This window comes from Pongo abelii, chromosome 19, assembly GCF_028885655.2.
Source record: "Pongo abelii isolate AG06213 chromosome 19, NHGRI_mPonAbe1-v2.0_pri, whole genome shotgun sequence".
In the NCBI taxonomy this organism is placed as follows: domain Eukaryota; kingdom Metazoa; phylum Chordata; class Mammalia; order Primates; family Hominidae; genus Pongo; species Pongo abelii.
The window spans coordinates 611465-631353 of NC_072004.2; the positions used below are offsets into that span (position 1 = coordinate 611465).

Below are 19889 nucleotides of genomic sequence, written 5' to 3' on the forward strand. Positions count from 1 at the left end.
TGATTAGTACTCTAAGTCCTAGTTTACAACACTCTCAGGAAATTGATTTTCTCACCGAGAAGCTGATACCCACTCAGCCCTCACTATCACGCCTCTTTACATACTTTACCTATTCATGCTCCCAACAATTCTCTCTGGCAAAGCTTTACCACCCCACTTTGCAGACGAGGAAACTGAGGCCCAAAGACTCTGAGTGATGAAAGTGGAGATCACTCTCAAGTCTCTTTCACAGTAAACCTTTGGGATAAGATTCTGGCCAAGTCATCTGGGAGGCTGTGCTCCACGTCCCAACCATATTAGAATCCACCATGGGCCAGCCGCGGTGGCTCAAGCCTGTAATCCCAGCACTTTGGGAGGCCGAGGCGGGCAGATCACGAGGTCAGGAGATCGAGACCATCCTGGTTAACAGTGAAACCCTCTCTACTAAAAATACAAAAAATTAGCCGGGCGTGGTGGCGGGTGCCTGTAGTCCCAGCTACTCGGGAGGCTGAGGCAGGAGAATGGCGTGAACCCAGGAGGTGGAGCTTGCACTGAGCCGAGATCGCGCCACTGCACTCCAGCCTGGGCAACAGAGCCAGACTTTGTCTCAAAAAAAAAAAAAAAAAAAAAGAAATCCACCATGCTGGACAGTGAGAAGTAGCTGTCTTACTAAGACAGTATTTAGTATTATTATTTTTTGAGAAGGAGTCTCTCTCTGTCACCCAGGCTGGAGTGCAATGGTGCAATCTCGGCTCACTGCAACCTCTGCCTCCTGGGTTCAAGCAATTCTCCTGCCTCAGCCTCCTGAGTAGCTGGTACTACAGGCACCCGCCACCACGCCCAGCTAATTTTTGTATTTTTAGTACAGACCAGGTTTCACTGTGTTGTCCAAACTGGTCTCGAACTCCTGACCTCAGGTCATCTGCCTGCCTCAGCCTCCCAAAGTGCTGGGGTTACAGTGTGAGCTGTTGTGCCCGGCCTGACAATACTTATTTTTTAAAAATGGCTTAGAATTCACACCATGAAAATTCTACACTGCTGAGAAACATGAATATTCATGGAAATAATGATGCTCTTCTTCTTAAAGGAAAGCCAAAGACACGATGAGCTCAGGTGAGCAGCTTTTCAGGAGCTGCACAGAGCCGGGGCCTGGAGCGCCTACCTTGGATTCCGTACAGCCGGTTGAGGCGCGACCGCCGGGCCTCGTCAGTGTAGGGGACGGCGAGCCAGGGCATCTCACTGAAGTACTGTTTGAAGGACTCCTCTGACCTACAGAGACACACGTGGCGAGCAAGGCTCAATATCCCCACTGCACCAACGCTGAATCCTCCCACCTCTGCCAAGTTCTGCCCAGGGATTCTGCGGAAGCCGGGGTTTCTAACCACTGTGCTCCTCAGGCAACAGGCTATGGGGGTGCGCTATCCTACCCAGGCTGGTGTCCACCAAGAAGCAAATGCCTCCACGCAGCAGGTGGGTGCCGGCTAAGATGCCAGCCCACTTCAGCAGCTCCCATCCGGGCAACGTAACTCAGGTCCGACTTTCCATTTCTCAGCACAGACAGGTCTTTCTTGCCTCGGAGCTTAGATGTGCACAGCCACTGCATACTCGTGGGAGTTCTAATTTGTGCACGGAACAGTGACTCATACGGGACCTCAGATTTAAACCAACCGTATACCTATGATTCCACATGTAAAAAACCCTAGGAAAGGCACATCTACTCAAGCGGCAGAAGCGGATCAGGGGATCCCAGGGCTGGGTTTATGGATGGAGACAGACCCATGTGGGCCTGGGGTTTATGGGCGGAGACTGACCCAAGGAACCTACGGAGTGATGAAAATGTTCCGTGTCTTGTCTGCAATGATGGTGGTTACGTGGTACGTACGTTAGTCAGTTGAACTGTGTACCTTAAATGCATGCATTTTATAATATATACTTTATGCCTCAATACAGTTGATGCTTAAAACTTTAAAAAAGTGATTGTGGACAGGCATGGTGGCTCACGCCTGTAATCCCAGCACTTTGGGAGGCCAAGGCGGGCGGATCACGAGATCAGGAGATCGAGACCATCCTGGCTAACATGGTGAAACCCCATCTCTACTAAAAATACAAAAAAATTAGCCGGGCATGGTGGCGGATGCCTGTAGTCCCAGCTACTCGGGAGGCTGAGGCAGGAGAATTGCATGAACCCAAGAGGTGGAGCTTGCAGTGAGCTGAGATTGTGCCACTGCACTCCAGCCTGGGCAACAAAGCAAGACTCTGTCTCAAAAAAAAAAAAAAAAGTGATTGTGGCCAGGCGTGGTGGCTCACACCTGTAACCATCACTTTGGGAGGCCAAGGTGGGCGGATTACTTAGCCCTAGAGTTCAACACCAGCCTGGGCAACATGGCAAAACTGCATCTCTACTAAAAATACAAAAATTAGCCAGGCGTGGTGGCAGGCACCTGTAGTCCCAGCTACTCAGGAGGCTGAGGTGGGAGGATCACTTGAACCCGGAAGGTGGAGGCTGCAATGAGCTGAGATCGCACCACTGCACTCCAGCCTGGACAACAGAGCGAGACTCCGCCTCAAAAAAAAAAAACAAAACAAAACTGATTGCTGCACCTGGCACGGCTTCACACTGAGATGGGGAGCTGTGGCACGGCTGAGATGGGGAGCTGTGGCACGGCTGAGATGGGGAGCTGTGGCACAGCAGAGCAGGACTGCGGGCCAATAAGCCAAGCCCAGGATGGTGTGGACACCACAGATACAACAATGTGCAAAGTGCCCTGCGTGTGCCGGCATCTCGGATCCTTTTGGGAACAGGAACGTAAGCGGCAGACGTCACTGGTGACTCAGTCTAAACTGGGGCGGGAGTTTTGAGGTGAAGGAAGTTCACTGATAAGTGAGGCCTTAGAGAGGGCAAGAAGCAGAGGAAACTGAGGCTCAGAGGAGCTGACTGACTCCCAGAAGAATGTCTGTTTTGTGATTCCTTATCCGTGTGTATCCGTGTACATTCAGATAGCACCAGACACAGCACAGGGCCAGAGCTGAGAAAACAGCCATCCGGCCGGGCACTGTGGCTCACGCCTGTAATCCCAGCATTTTGGGAGGCCAAGGCGGGCGGATCATGAGGTCAGGAGATCGAGACCATCCTGGCTAACATGGTGAAACCCCGTCTCTACTAAAAAAAAAAAATACAAAAATTAGCCAGGCGTGGTGGCGGGCATCTGTAGTCCCAGCTACTCGAGAGGCTGAGGCAGGAGAATGGCGTGAACCCGGAAGGTGGAGCTTGCAGTGAGCCCAGATCACACCACTACACTCCAGCCCGGGCAACAGAGCGAGACTCCGTCTCAAAAAAAAAACCAAAAAACAAAAAACAGCCATCCAAGACAGGTGTCTGATTACATTCGTCTCCGGCTCTTTTCCATCCTCTCCCTTCCTCCGCCTTCCCTGTCTCTTCACCACAATCTAAAAAGCTGAGCAAATCAGAAAATACGTCCTAATCTCAAACAATCCAGGCCTAAATTGGGACATCCCCCAGTATTTACAGCAAGAAGAGATTTTCCTCAGCTCCCCTTCAGACGATTAAAGGAGTAAATATGGCCGGGTGTGGTGACTCACGCCTGTAATCTCAGCACTCTGGAAGGCCAAGGTGGGCTCCTCACGAGGTCAGGAGTTCGAGACCAGCCTGGCCAACATGGTGAAACCCCATCTCTACTAAAAATACAAAAATTAGCCGGGTATGGTGGCGGGCACGGTGGCAGGCACCTGTAATTCCAGCTACTCAGGAGGCTGAGGCAGGAGAATCACTTGAACCCAGGAGGTGGAGGTTGCAGTGAGCTGAGATCACACCACTGCACTCCAGCCTGGGCAACAAGAGCAAGACTCTGTCTCAGAAGAAAAAAAAGAAAAGAAAGGGATGTCAGCTACCTACAGAAAAGGGGCCCAGCACTTCACGGCACGACTGACCTGTCTGCACTAACGAAGATGATCTCAAAGTTCTGGCCTGCCTCCTTGATCTTCCGGTAGGATTCCACCAGGACCCGGGTGAGGCTTCGGCAGGGCGGACACTGAAAGACAGGACAGCAAGACCTGCTGCGTGACACTGCTTCTCCACCTCCCAGCCACTCACCATCCGAGGCCGGGTTAGCAGGACTCAAGCAGGATTGGGACAGCAAAACCCCACTCATGAAAGGGGTGGAAATGAGGTGCGTATGGTGGCTACCCAGGAGGCTGAGGCCAGAAGATCGCTTGAGCCCAAGAGTTTGAGGCCAGCCTGGGCAACAAGCAAGACCTAGTCTCCTGAATGAGGCAAAAATAAACTTGCCTCTCTTAATGGTGAGCATCTGGCACAAGCACCCGCACTGTCCCTATGCAGTGTGATAGCAGGTAGCATGAACTCATCCGCATGGATTAAGAGAAATATCCAGGCCGGGCGCAGTGGCTCACACCTGTAACCCCAGCACTTTGGGAGGCCAAGGTGGGTGTATCACCTGAGCTCAGGAGTTCAAGACCAGCCTGACCAACATGGAGAAACCCCATCTCTACTAAAAATACAAAAATTAGCCGGGTTTGGTAGTGTGCGCCTGTAGCCCCAGCTACTTCAAAGGCTGAGGCCGAAGAATCACTTGAACCCGGGAGACAGAGGGTGCAGTGAGTTGAGATTGTGCCACTGCACTCCAGCCTGGGCGACAGAGCAAGACTCTGTCTCAAAAAAAAAAAAAAAGAAGAAGGTCAGGCACGATGGTTCATGCTTGTAATCCCAGCACTTTGGGAGGCCGAGGCGGGCAGATCACCTGAGGTCAGGAGTTCGAGACCAGCCTGGCCAACATAGCAAAACCCTGTCTCTATTAAAAATACAAAAATTAGTCAGGCGTGGTGGCATGCACCTGTAATCCCAGCTACTCGGGAGGCTGAGGCAGGAGAATCGCTTGAACCCAGGAGGCAGAGGTTGCAGCGAACTGAGACCGCACCACTGCACTCTAGCCTGGGTAACAGAGCGAGACTCTGTCTCAGAAAAAAAAAAAAAAAGGAGGACTATCATTACAGATCAGTCAAAGAAGTCATTTCTTGCTGCTTTTTTCATTCATAATCATAAGGACTATTCAACCAGGCCTCGGGCACAGGAGAAGGCCAGAAGGCTGGGAAATTCCTGCCTGGGCGTCTCACCCCCAGAAGCCAACCACAGCTGGGCCTGCTGGGAACATCACTGCTTCCTTCTGTCTGAGCCAAAGGGGGTCCAAACACTCACCCAATGTGCAGAGAAATAGACGCCCACGTGAGACCCCTCCAGGCTGCTGCTCTCCAGCGACTGCCCGTTGTTTCTAAGCAAGGGCCCTGCAATGACTTCCCTGAAGGGTTTCGGTCCCCAGGGGAACTCCAGACCTGAAATAGAAAACAGATGGTAGAAGAGGGTGAAGACTCCTCCTGATGACCTGGGACCCAGGAGACCTCAGAGCGGCAGGCGTGACAACATAATCATCAAACAGTACTTGTGAACACACCCACAGCATCTGCAGCTAACACAGGAATCAAAGTAGAACGATTCCCTCCAGGCAACGGTTCCCAAACCTGGATGGGCACAAGGTCTGTCTTCCGGGGACTTTTTTTTTTTTTGAGGTGGAGTCTTGCTCTGTCGCTCAGGCAGCAGTGCGGTGGTGCGATCTCAGCTCACTGCAAGCTCTGCCTCCCGGGTTCACGCCATTCCCCGGCCTCAGCCTCCCAAGTAGCTGGGACTACAGGTGCCCACCACCACGCCCGGCTTTTTTTTTTCTATTTTCAGTAGAGATGGGGTTTCACCGTGTTAGCCAGGATGGTCTCGACCTCCTGACCTCGTGATCCACCCGCCTCAGCCTCCCAAAGTGCTGGGATTACAGGCGTGAGCCACTGCGCCCGGCCCTTCCAGGGGCTTTTGAAAAGTACAAATGCCCAGGCCACTTCCTGAGGCTGGAGACCCAGGAGCAATGCAAAGCTGTACATGCAAAATGAAACAGGCTCCCCAGGTAACTCTGATGAGGGACTCATCACCTCGGGGACTCGGGAATCAACCCGATACCCAGGATTGCGGATTCACATCCCAGCCGTCACATCCCAGTGGCTGTCAGCTCTGACTGTACTTGGAATGCTCCTAGGCCCCACGCGCAGAGATTCTGATTCCATTGCTCTTGATGGGCTCAGGGAGCCAAGTGAGAATTTAAGTCCAATAAAAGAAAAGAGTGAAACCCACCCAGCCCAGATGGTCCATGTTCTGATGACACCTAAGCTCCAGGTAGGGGGAGTTGATAATATGCTTCCTACTCAACTGAACCGTGTTTTCTCACAGGGTGGTCCATGGACCTGCTGCCTCAAAGTCGCCTGGGGGCTGGGAGCTGGGGGCTGGGAAAGAGGAGCACAGGCTGGTTGATAATGCAGGTGGTCGGGCCTCCCTGGAAACAAGAGGGATCCACAATGTTCTGGAGGTCGGGTTCGGGATCCGCACAGGGGCCAGGCTCCGCAGCTCAGCCCCACGATCCCAGCACTTTGGGAGGCCGAGGTGGGCAGACTGCTTGAGCTCAAAAGTTTGGAGACCAGCCTAGGCAGCCTAGGGAGACCCCATCTCTTACAAACAATAAAAAATTAGCTGGGTGTGGCGGTGCACGCCGGTAGTCCCAGCTACGCGGGAGGATGAGTTGAGCTCAGGAGGTCGAGGCTGCAGTGAACCGTGCGTGCTCATACCACAGCACTCAGCCTGGGCGAGGGAGGGAGATACTGTCTCAAGAAAAAAAAGGAAAAGCTTCACGCTTGGTTCCACCATGCCCTGGTTTTTACTGAGGGTAATTCTTTGAAGTAGGTGGCATTTTTACTGGGAAAATGTGTGAGCAGGGTTGAATCTTCTCACTGGATGGATTAAGTGAGGGGAGGAGATCTCACAGCCCTGTTCTCACTCACTGCCAGAGGGAAAGATGCCACACGGACGGCCCTGAGCAGGGTGACTGGAGGAGCACGGTCCACGCGTGGCCAGCAAGACCAAGGCCTGCAGGGAGTGGCAGCTCAAAGCAACGAGGTGCACTCACCGCCAAGGCCAGGAGAGTGACACGGGGGCTGGGACTTCGCTGCGTAGTATTTTAAAGGGGAAAAACCCCACTCAGCCTGCCTGTAACTGTGAAGGGGGCAGCAGCCACGGACGCAGCACTGGAAGCCGGGGTCTGAGCTCTCCACTTTCCCACAGCCTCCGCGGCCCTCCAAACGGAGCTTCTTATGGCAAAGTCCATCTCTTAAAGCCCCTAGGAGGGACATTCTGATCCCTGTGAAAATCTTAAAACCATGTCCGAGGGAATACTAAGATTTCACCAAGACGACATTCTCCAGCCACGTAAACCCACGTGTTGTGAAAATCTTAAAACCATGTCCTAGGGAATACTATGATTTCACCGAGACGACATTCTCCAGCCACGTAAACCCACGTGTATCTATTTTACGAGCACTCTCTCTACCGGTGGCGGAGATTAGAGTAGGCGCGTGGAGGAGGCGGGGCTGGGTAATAAGAGGACCGCGTGCACATGCTGAGGTTTTACCTTCTGGGTCATCTCGGATCACCAGCAGCCCATTCCTGCACACAACCTTCCCAGTGGTGGCGTCGAGGAATATGAGTGACGGAATGTTGGAAATTCGGTATTTGTTCCAAAGTTTGAGCTGTATGAAGAAAAGCAAAAGAAGGTGGTTAAGTCCAAACCAGATTCATTGCAGTGTTCTTTTGAGCCCCTTAGGCCTGGATGCTGGATGAACGGGCAAGCATTCAAGCACACAGAAAAGAATAATGGATCCCAAGCAGGGCTGCTGAGCAAAGGGGCATATTAACTACAATCCCACTGGCCCCCAGGGTCTGTGACTGTGCGGGGGACTCCAAGGAGGGGGTGATGGTCCCACTGCCCCCCGGGGTCTGCGACAGTGCGGGGGACTCCGAGGAGGGGGTGATGGTCCCACTGCCCCCCGGGGTCTGTGACAGTGCGGAGGACTCTGAGGAGGGGGTGATGGTCCCACTGGCCCCCAGGGTCTGCGACAGTGCGGGGGACTCTGAGGAGAGGGTGATGGTCCCACTGGCCCCCAGGGTCTGCGACAGTGTGGGGGGCTCCGAGGAGGGGGTGATGGTCCCACTGCCCCCCGGGGTCTGCGACAGTGCGGGGGACTGAGGAGGGGGTGATGGTCCCACTGCCCCCCAGGGTCTGCGACAGTGCGGAGGACTCCGAGGAAGGGGTGATGGTCCCACTGGCCCCCAGGGTCTGCAACAGTGTGGGGGGCTCCGAGGAGGGGGTGATGGTCCCACTGCCCCCCGGGATCTGCGACAGTGCGGGGGACTTGGAAGCGGAGGCTGCTGACCCCCCTGGCCCCCATAGTCTGCAACAGCGCATGGGACTCAGCGGCGGAGGCTGATGGAGGACCACACTCATCCTGGAGAGTACTACCCTTCCACGTCTCTAAAAATCAGAGATGAAGATGGATTCCACAGCTTCAGAACACAATCAGACCACCAGGTGGTTAAGAAAGGAAGGGAAGGTTTTCACGAGAGCCTCGCCACCCTGGCAGCAGCCGCTCTCCATGGCCCCTTCCCAGCAAGGGAGAAGAGACGGGTTTTCCGACAGAAGGCCACGGAGTTAACATCTGCCCCTCAGCCCTTCACCACGTCCCTCAGCCCTTCACCACGTCCCTCAGCCCTTCGCCATGTCCCTCAGCCCTTCACCAGGTCCCTCAGCCCTTCACCAGGTCCCTCAGCCCTTCACCAGGTCCCTCAGCCCTTCACCAGGTCCCTCAGCCCTTCGCCACGTCCCTCAGCCCTTCGCCACGTCCCTCAGCCCTTCGCCACGTCCCTCAGCCCTTCGCCACGTCCCTCAGCCCTTCGCCATGTCCCTCAGCCCTTCACCAGGTCCCTCAGCCCTTCACCAGGTTCCGACAGAAGGCCACGGAGTTAAAATCTGCCCCTCAGCCCTTCACCAGACCCCTCAGCCCTTCACCAGGTCCCTGCACTTGAAATCTCACAGTCGTCGTTACGTTCGGCCCACAAAGCACCAGGGAAGCAATGCCCAGGGCCAGCCCCAACCCTCGGCTCTCAGTGCCGCATAAAACACGCTTCGGTCTACTGGCAGATTCTTGAGATTGGCTGTGCACACGGTCAGAGGTCCAGGGTCTAAGAGGAATAAAGCTGACAAAATGTCAATGTAAAGCCCAGGGCTGGAAGCCGAGCGTGGGCAGCCTCCTCTGTTCGCCGTCGGGGTGAAGCCTCCTCTGTTTGCTCACTGCCACCAGGGTGAACGCCATATGGGCAGGTGACTGGGTGCTCTCGAACTTCCCCGCCAAGTCTGAAAAGCCACATAATTAAATGCAATGTCGGGGCCGGGCACGGTGGCTCACACCTGTGATCCCAGCACTTTGGGAGGCCGAGATGGGAGGATCACCTGAGGTCAGGAGTTCAAGACCAGCCTGGGCAACATGGCGAAACTCCGTCTCTACTTAAAATACAAAAATTATCTGGGCGTGGTGGCTCACGTCTGTAATCCCAGCACTTTGGGAGGCCGAGGTGGGTGGATCACGAGGTCAGGAGATCGAGGCCATCCTGGCTAACACGGTGAAACCCCGTCTCTACTAAAAATACAAAAAATTAGCTGGGCGTGGTGGTGGGCGCCTGTAGTCCCAGCTACTCGGGAGGCTGAGGCAGGAGAATGGCGTGAACCCAGGAGGCAGAGCTTGCAGTAAGCCAAGATCGCACCACTGCACTCCAGCCTGGGTGACAGAGCGAGACTCTGTCTCAAAAAAACAAATAAAAAAAATAAATGCATTGTTGGGCTAGCAATGTTCCTCCAGAGAAGACAGAAACAGGGAAGCTGCAGAGTGCCCCACTGTTCAGGCCGTTCGGCTCTGAGCCTCCCTGCTGGGGCTTGAGGATCCCGACAGGAAAGCTGGGCCCTTGGGCAGAACAGGGCAAGGATGTGTCACAGCAAAGCAGGCACGAGGGCAGCAGCAGAGAGAAGAGGGCACTAGTGGTGGGATGAGGACTGCCCCGAGTTCCATCCCAAGCGGTGAGAGGGAGGCCAGGAGATCTGCCACACAATGCTGGGCTTCCCTGTCTGTGGAGACCCGTATCTTGGCAGAAGGGCTGTGGGACCCCACTTCAAACTGGGTGGGCCCTGCCTTCAGTCTGCATGTTTTTCCCAGCCCCACCTTTCTGGGGGGCTCATAAAACCAGCCCGGGACCTCACAACAAGAACAATCCTGCACATCCAGTATTTTTTTGTTTTTTGTTTTTTTTTTAAACAGAGTCTCGCTCTGTCACCCAGGCTGGAGTGCAGTGGCGTGATCTCGGCTCACTGTAACCTCCACCTCTCGGGCTCAAGCGATTCCCCTGCCTCAGCCTCCCAAGTAGGTGGGATTACAGGTGCCCGCCACCACACCTGGCTTGTTTTTATATTTTTAGTAGAGACAGGGGTTTCACCATGTTGTCCAAACTGGTCTCGAACTCCTGACCTCAGGTGATCCACCCACCTCGGCCTCCCAAAGTGCTGGGATTACAGGCGTGAGCCACTGCGCCCGGCCTTTTTTTTTTTTTCTTTTTTTTTTTTTAAGGGAGTCTCACTCTGTCGCCCAGGCTGGAGGGCAGTGGCGTGATCTAGGCTCACTGCAACCTCCACCTCTAGGGTTCAAGCGATTCTCTTGCCTCAGCCTCCCGAGTAGCTGGGATTACAGGCGCCCACCACCACGTCCGGCTAATTTTTGTATTTTCAGTAGAGATAGGGTTTCGCCATGTTGGCCAGGCTGGTCTGGAACTCCTGACCTCAGGTGATCCACCTGCCTCGGCCTCCCACAGTGCTGAGATTACAGGCGTGAGCCATTGTGCCCAGCCCATTTTTAAATTCCACGATGGCATCATTCCAGAGAAACTTGGTACCGAATTCAGATTAAACATCCTTAAGAGGTTCAACAACAGAACAAGACCATCCTGCCACCGGGATCAGCTTCATAAGTTTGCTGTGCAAGGATTGAGTCAGGTTAATTTTTTTAAAAAAGGAAGATTAAAATGATTGAATTTTTCTGGTTTAAAAAGTAATTCTTGGAGGAAAAAAAAATCATTGGAAAAAAGTTGGGAAACAGCAAACCGCAAAAATTGAGATTGAAAATTACCCATGACTCACCACTCAGGAAAGCTTAGACCGTTTTATATTTCCACCAGTGGCAAATGAGACTGCCTTCACCAACATTATCACTGTCATTAATTTTTCCAGTTCGCTAGGGGGAAAAAATGACACGTCATTTTTGTTATCCTTTTTTTTTTTTTTTGGTGGGGCGGGGTGGTGGGGCAGACAGAGTCTCGCTCTGTCGCCCAGGCTGGAGTACAGTGGCGTGATCTTGGCTCACTGCAACCTCTGCCTCCCGGGTTCAACGAATTTCCTGCCTCAGCCTCCCGAGTAGCTGGGACTACAGGCATGCACCACCTTGCCCGGCTAATTTTTCTATTTTCAGTAGAGATCGGGTTTCACCACATTGGCCAGGCTGGTCTCGAACTCCTGACCTCAGGTGATCCCCCCACCTTGGCCTCCCAAAGTGCTGGGATTACAGACATGAGCCTCCGTGCTCGGACTATCTTTTTTTTTTTTTTTTTTTTTTTTTAAAGTTCTGGGATACATGTGCAGAATGTGCAGGTTTGTTACGTAGGAATACATGTGCCATGGTGGCTTGCTGCACCTATCAACCTGTCATCAAGGTTTTAAGCCCCGCACGCATTAGGTATTTCTCCTAATGCTATCCCTCCCCTAGGCCCCCACCTGCCAACAGGCCCGGGTGTGTGATGTTCCTCTCCCTGTGTCCACATGTTCTCATTGTTCAACTCCCACTTATGAGTGAGAACATGCAGGGTTTGGTTTTCTGTTCCTGTGGTAGTTTGCTGAGAATGATGTCTTCCAGCTTCATCCATGTCCCTGCAAGGGACATGAACTCATTCTTTTTTATGGCTGTACAGTATTCCATGGTGTATATGTGCCACATTTTCTTTATCCGTCTATCATTGATGGGCATTTGGGTTGGTTCCAAGTCTTTGCTATTGTAAATAGTGCTGCAATAAACATACGTGTGCATGTGTCTTTACAGAAGAATGATTTATAACCCTTTGGGTATATACCCAGTAATGGGATTGCTGGGTCAAATGGTGTTTTTGGTTCTAGATCCTTGAGGAATCACCACACTGTCTTCCACAATGGTTCAACTAATTGACCCTCCCACCAACAGTGTCAAAGCTGCTTGTCTTTGACTTACTGATGTGTAGGAGATACGCTGTTGTCAGCACCCTGTGCTTTACCCCACTATGTTTTATAACTGGTAAGAGCTGAAGGTCATTCAACAGATATTAACTGAGCACCTACTGTGTGCCAGGCTCGTTCTAAGCACAAGAGATTCAGGAAAGAGCAGATGAGGCTGCTGCCCTTGTGGACCTCCTCCTCCAGTGGGAGAGGCAGACAATAAACAAGAATATAAACAGGAAACTCATTTCAGACGCTGAGAAGTAACAGAAAGAAAACAGGGCGGGTAAGATCACGGCTGCAACTGGGAAGCTGGGATGGCGGCGTGGATTCTAGAGACGGGCGTCCGGGAGGAATGACATTTGGGCACAGGCCTCAGCAAGGAAATGGAACAAGCCACAGGCACGCCGCGGGAGGCCACCTGAGGCCCAGGAGCCCGCGTGGAGGCTGACTGCGAACGTCTGAGTAGATGAGAGAACCAGGGGTGGCGGCTGTGATGAGCTCGGAGATCATCATACGATTTGTGAACCACATCGTCAAGGCCCCGTGGACGACGGCAAAAGTAGCAGGTCACAGGGAGTGATGTGACCTGATTTACAGTTTAAAAGGCCATTTGGAGCCGGGCACGGTGGCTCACGCCTGTAATCCCAGCCCTTTAGCAGGCCGAGGTGGGCAGATTATTTGAGGTCAGGAGTTCGAGACCAGCCTGGCCAACACGGTGAAAGCCCATCTCTACTAAAAATATAAAATTAGCAGGGCGTGGTGGTGGGCACCTCTAATCCCAGCTACTCAGGAGGCTGAGGCAGGAGAATCACTTGAATCCGGGAGGTGGAGGTTGCTGTGAGCCGAGATTGAGCTATTGCATTCCAGCCTGGGCGACAAGACTGAAACACCGTCTCAAAAAAAAAAAAAAAAAAAAAAAAAAAAAAAAAAAAAAATGCTCTAACCTATGCTGATTGGGTTAATCCAGAAAAGAAATTTGAGAGAGAAAACTGCAAGAACAATGTGTTTGAACAGGAAAAAGGGTGAGGCCTAGATCACAAATGGAAAAGGGCCGGGTTATAAAAACAGCTGACTTTTCAATGTAGTTGCCCCTTGGCTGGGTGTCGTGGGTCACACCTGTAATCCCAGCACTTAGGGAGGCAGCGGGGGAGCGGATCACCCGAGCCCAGGACTTCAAGACCAGCCTGGGCAACATAGTGAGACCCAGTTCTCCATTAAAAAAAACTCCACAAGTCTAAAGTATACAAGAGGATGTACATAGGTTATATGCAAAAACTATGCCATTTTATATCAAAGACTTGAACATTGGGGAGGGGGGTCTTGGAACCAGTCCCCCACAGATACTGAGGGCCAACTTTATTTATTATTATTATTTTGAGATGAAGTCTCGCTCTGTCACCCAGGCAATGCAGTGGCACAATCTCAGCTCACTGCAACCTCGGCTCACTGCAACCTCTGCTCACTGCAACCTCCGCCTCCCAGGTTCAAGCAATTCTCATGCTTCAGCCTCCTGAGTAGCTGGGATTACAGGCATTCGCCACCACACCTGGCTAATTTTTGTATTTTTATTAGAGAACGGGATTCACTCTGTTGGCCAGGCTGGTCTGGAACTCCTGACCTCAGGTGAGCCACGCACCTTGGCCTCCCAAAGTGCTGGGATTACAGGCATGACCCACTGCTCCTGGCCTTCCATAACTTTTTGATCAAAATTTTATCAGGAATGGATGGCTACTGATTATTCTTTGAACCCGTTGTGGTATATTTCATGAGTGTCCAGTGTAAGATTAAACTATCCTTGCCTTCTTAGAAGAGATCCTCCTTACTCACATGTATTATTAAGGGATCACTAGGATCTTACGTTCCATGGGGCTTAGGGCTCCCACAAGCAAATGCCACCCTGTAACAGGAAACTCTCTGTGGGTAGCTGGACTGTTGCCTAAAGTAAATTCCAGCCTGTGGCCCTCAAATGTAAAGCTAGCAGATGCAACATGATTATTACAGAGTGGTTTGCATTTAGGCACCCCTATTACCTTTCAAACATAAGCATGTGCTCTGTTCTTAGCCAGGAATTTTTTTTTTTTTTTTTTTTTTTTTTTGAGATGGAGTCTCGCTCTGTCACCCAGGCTGGAGTGCAGTGGCGTGATCTTGGCTCACTGCAAGCTCCGCCTCCCAGGTTCACACCATTCTCCTGCCTCAGCCTCCCGAGTAGCTGGGACTACAGGTGTCTGCCACCACGCCCGGCTAATTTTTGTAATTTTTTTTTTTTTTTTTTTTTTTAGTAGAGACAGGGTTTCACCATGTTAGCCAGGATGGTCTCGATCTCCTGACCTCGTGATCCACCCGCCTTGGCTTCCCAAAGTGCTGGGATGACAGGCATGAGCCACCACGCCCAGCCTCAGCCAGGAATTTTTAAGGAAATGGTGGTGGCGTTTTGGTACCTGAACAGCCTCTACCCTCTAAATGCTCAGCAGAAATGCCATCTCCCAAACCTTGCCAGCTAAAGATCCAGTTTCTTCTGAAACCCTTGTGTGAGCAGAGGAGTTGTAACACCTCTCCCTGCCCTGTCCCCAGTCTCCACAGACATGTCTTTCCTCTCAGAATCCTCTCTGGATGGGTAAGAAATTGTAACCCGCATCTTCCCTCCCTCCCTAAGGATTTCCCGTTCCTTTCTGGCTGCATCTCAGGAGCACAGGGGGTCTCGGCTTGTGTTTTATCCACTCGTTGTTGGAACTTTGTTTCCACATAAAGACCCACACTGGGTTAGTGGGAAAAAAATTTCCTTCTAGACGGACATTTGACACTGAAAAGTTATTTATTTATTTATTTATTTATTTATTTATTTTGAGAGGAAGTCTCGCTCTGTCACCCAGGCTGGAGTGCAGTGGTGCGATCTCAGCTCACTGCAACCTCCACCTCTCAGGTTCACACCATTCTCCTGCCTCAGCCTCCCGAGTAGCTGGGACTACAGGCGCCCATCACCACGCCTGGCTAATTTTTTGTACTTTTTAATAGAGACAGGGTTTCACCGTGTCAGCCAGGATGGTCTCGATCTCCTGACCTCGTGATCCACCCGCCTCGGCTTCCCAAAGTGCTGGGATTACAGGCGTGAGCCACCGTACCCGGCCGAAAAGTTATTTCTCTTACAGACAAAGCCATTGTGGTCTAATTTACCCAGGAATCCATGTCATTCATCAGGGAGCTGCATCTGTGGGCGCCTCAGGCCACCCAAAGCATGAAGGTTACTCGGCTCTGAAACAGCGTGGTCTGCATGGGAGTCATCATTCCGAAAAACACACGAATCAAAGCAACCCTTCTATCGGAGAAGTCATCTAGGAGTGACTTGCGGATTCTCTTATGCGACCCGGAAACCGAAAAATGCTTCAGCTTAAAGAAATGATCACCAAGATTCACCTCTGCACCCTTTCAAGTGTGAGGGGCCGCTCGAGTCCACCAAAGGTTTTCAAAGAGGCCTCCGAAAACAGTGGTTTCGTAGTCATTTCTGGGTCACAGACAGTTCTGAGGACAAAAGCTACGGATCTTTCAGCAGAGAAAAATGCACATACAGCAAAAAGTCAGTGTGTAAATTCAGAGTTCATGAATCCCCCTGAAGCCTGTTAGTGGAACCTGCCTGATCACAGGTCTACAGACCCCAAATAAAGATGTCCCTGTCTTAAGAGTTCATGTCAGTGCACATCTTGACCTTGATTCAACTGAGAGAGATAATCCTGCTCCATCTGTATCCTGCTCTAAACATTCCTCCAGTGTAGTTAGCATCTGCCAAAAACCTAAGATGATGTTAACAGTGAAGAGCAGGTGATTAAAAAAGAAAAAATCTCACTCTCCCCACTCTCCCACTGCCACTGTGTTCCTAAACTCAGACAGAGCTCATGCCTTCAGGATGGTGAACATCAGAGCCACCCAGGACTGAGAGAACTCATTGTCCTTTTTAAAAAAGCATTTCTCAGGGCCAGGTGCAGTGGCTCACGCCTGGAATCCCAGCCTTTGCGGGGCCGAGGTGGGTGGATCGCTTGAGCCCAGGAGTTCAAGACCAGCCTGGGCAACATGGTGAAACCCTATCACTCCACAAAAAAATGCAAAAATTAGCCAGGCATGGTGGCCACTCCTGTAGCTCCAGCTACTTAAGAGGCTGAGGTAAGAGGATGCTTTGAGCACGGGAGGTCGAGGCTACGATGAGCTGTGATCGTGTCACGGCACCCCAGCATGATTGATGGGACGAGACCCTGTCTCAAAAGGGCTGCACTGTCTGGCATTGCAGCAGCTGGGAAAGACCAGATGACTTTACATCCAGTGTTTGCTCTGTCTAGAGATCATCCTGGCAACATATCCACCCGGGGTGCATTTTGTTAGTCTTGCTCTGTTGCCCAGGCTGGAGTGCAATGGTGCGATCTCAGCTCACTGCAACCTCCACCTCCCGGGTTTAAGTGATTCTCCTGCCTCAGCCTCCTGAGTAGCTGGAATTACAGGCACCAACCATCATGCCTGGCTAATTTTTGTATTTTTAGTAGAGATTCGAACCTCCTGACCTTATGATCCGCCCACCTTGGCCTCCCAAAGTGCTGGGATTACAGGCGCCCACCACCACGCCCGACCTAATTTTGTATTTTTAGTAGAGATGGGGTTTCACCACGTTGGCCTGGCTGGTCTCGAACCTCCTGACCTCAAGTGATCTGCCCGCCTTGGCCTCCCAAAGTGCTGGGATTACATGTGTGAGCCACCGTGCCCGGCTAATTTTTGTACTTTTAGTAGAGACAGGGTTTCACCATGTTGGCCGGGCTGGTCTCAAACTCCTGACCTCAGCCTCCCAAAGTGCTGAAATGACAGGCGTGAGCCACTGCGCCCGGCCCCAGGGTGCATTCTGATGATCCCTTGCTGAATGGTCTTCTACCACAGCCACCCAAAGGCCACACAATGCCAATAGAAAACGTCACAGCAGGCCTGGCACAGTGGCTCACGCCTGTAATCCCAGCACTTTGGGAGGCCGAGGCGGGTGGATCACAAGGTCAGGAGATTGAGACCATCCTGGCTAACACGGTGAAACCCCGTCTCTACTAAAAATACAAAAAATTAGCCGGGTGTAGTGATGGGCGCCTGTAGTCCCAGCTACTCGGGAGGCCGAGGCAGGAGAATGGTGGGAACCCAGGAGGCGGAGCTTGCAGTGAGCTGAGATCGCACCACTGCACTCCAGCCTGGGCGACAGAGCGAGACTCCGTCTCAAAAAAAAAAAAAAGAAAACGTCATAGCAAAGCCCCAACGCCTACGACTCTACTGTTTATGATTAGTTCATCAAATTCAGAAGCCAGGCCACAAAGAACGAAGAAAAAAAGAAAGAGGAGACAAGATTAGCTCAGCTTGGCAAAAATGGAAACGGATGACAAAGTGGGTTATCCAGTTACTTAAAAGTTCTCACTGCTCCGCCTAGCAGTGGGTTCTGGTGAAAGACTCCAAGGCTGTGGTTGGAACTATCCTAGGAATGCAGGCCAGAAACGCTTCTACAGTGACCAACAAAACAATGAAGCACATATCAAAAGGGACGGGACTGGGAACCGGGAAACGGTAAAAATGCCAACGAGAAAGTCCAGCAAATCTGAAACACCGGTGGGATTTGTCAGCCCCCGCAGAGGCCGCAGGGAAAAAACACCAGTGGGATTCGTCAGCCCCACAGAGGCCGCAGGGAAATGCAACCTGGTGATTTCCGAGAAGTCCCAGTTCCCGAGAGCAACACCGAATCTGCCCCCTTGTGCTAAGGACACGGTCTTGCTCTTGACTGGGGAGCCTCAGCTTTTCTTTCCAACAGCTGCTGCAAATCTGTGGGATCAAGGCAAAGCCAAGGCAGATGTAGGATTCATCAGCAAACTCCTTGGCCAGGTCAGCCGAGCCTTCTCGGGCAAACGTCACCCCTGCCCTCCAGCCAAATGCCAACCACAATAAAAACCATCCTTTCTGTGAGCAGCATTTGAAAACAGAGCCCTAAATGTGATCTCACCCTTTCTAACCCCAAATGACCAAAGACCGTGATATATACTGAGAGCAGGAACCCCCTCATCCCAGCCTCCGATGTCACACCAGGACGAACACTGAGGTTGCTCAGCACAGGCTCTGGCTCCAGAGCCCGGCTCTTCCGTCTGTTCCAGCCACTTATTAGTGGGTGACCCTGGTTAGGTATCTCACCTTCTCTTGGCTTCCTCAGCTGCAAAATGCAGATAACAGAACCTATACCTCATCTAACTGCTGCGAACATGAGTTACATACAGCGCTTAGCATAAAGCCTGGCCAAGATTACGTATGAAATAAGTGTTAATTGCTTTATGCTAAGGAGCTGACACAGAGAATGGGTCTCATTCTCTCGCCCAGGCTGGTGTGCAGTGGTGAAATCATGGCTCACTGCAGCCTCCACCTCCCGGGCTCAAGTGATCCTCCCACCTCAGCCTCCCAGAGTGCTGGGATTACAAGTGTGAGCCACCACACCTAGCTTAGTTGCTATTATTATTATTACTATTTTCTCGACCCAGAGTCTTGCTCTGTCACTCAGGCTGGAGAGCAGTGACACAATCAGGGCTCACTGCAGCCTCAACCTCCCCCCCCCCCCCCGGGCTCACGTGATCCTCCCACCTCAGCCTCCGAGCAGTCTCCGCCCCCCTGGACTCACGTGATCCTCCCACCTCAGCCTCCGAGCAGTCTCCGCCCCCCTGGACTCACGTGATCCTCCCACCTCAGCCTCTGAGCAGCCTCCACCCCCTGGGCTCATGTGATCCTCCCACCTCAGCCTCCGAGGAGCTGGGACTACGGTCGCACACCACCATGCCTCACTAATTTTTTGATGTTTTGTTGCAACAGGGTCTTGCTATGTGTCCCAGGCTGGTGTCAAACTCCTGAGCTCAAGCGTTCCTCCCATCTCAGCCTCCCAAAGTGCTGGGGTTACAGGTGTAAGTCACTGTGCTCAGCCCCCATGCCATCTTCTAAATGTTTCAGCAGGACCTTGTCCTCCTATCCCCAGAGGTAAGGCCCAATCTTGGATCCCCTTGCTCCTGAGGCATGATTCCCAGTGTGTGATTTGGCCCATGACTGCAATCCTCAGAGCCTAGTATACCTGCTGGCCAAGAGCAATGCCTGGTCACACTATGTGTCCAATAAATGATAGATGAACAACAAATGAAGAGAGGAAGGGAGAGAGGAATCACCGTCCTAGGTCAGCCAGACCAGATGCCCCTAAGCAGAGTCCAGCTCAGCTACTTACTGGCCTTTTCATGACAAAGGCTCCCCCTCGTTCCCGGGGGGCCCAGAATGCTCCTGAAATGGCAGAAGAAATGATTCCAATCCAGTGCTGGTGGGATCAGAGCTTCTCTCGCTTTGCCCGATGGTGCCTTAGATCCTGTACCCTCCCCACCTCCCCATCCCGCCTTCGCCTGGAGCTGAGGCAGAGAACAGACCAGCCCGTGCGACCGAGGGAAAGGGGCAGGGGGTCCGGGCCAGGCTGACCCGAACCTATGAGAATTCCAAACCCTCCTGGTGGCTCTGCCATTTTGATGCTACATGTTTACAGCTGGTTCACAGAGAGGACCTATGTATGCCCCAAGGGACGCAAGAGCGTGAGGTTCACAAAACAACGTGTCCAGTCTGATTCCTGCAGACAAAGCCACCGAGCATGAT

At 52.2% G+C, this 19889-nt stretch overlaps 1 protein-coding gene across 4 annotated transcripts in view; it reads right to left on the bottom strand.

The window, feature by feature from the left end:
* NXN (nucleoredoxin) overlaps positions 1-19889 on the bottom strand; it is a 181814-nt gene that overhangs the window by 23213 nt on the left and 138712 nt on the right. For all 4 annotated transcript variants that reach the window (XM_024234393.3, XM_054535333.1, XM_063718364.1 and 1 more), the window contains 4 exons: positions 7512-7629; positions 5210-5343; positions 3928-4028; positions 1142-1248 (listed from right to left, as the gene is read on the bottom strand). In XM_024234393.3, the coding sequence (XP_024090161.1) occupies positions 1142-1248; positions 3928-4028; positions 5210-5343; positions 7512-7629 (460 nt within the window). The remainder of the gene's footprint in view (positions 1-1141; positions 1249-3927; positions 4029-5209; positions 5344-7511; positions 7630-19889) is intronic.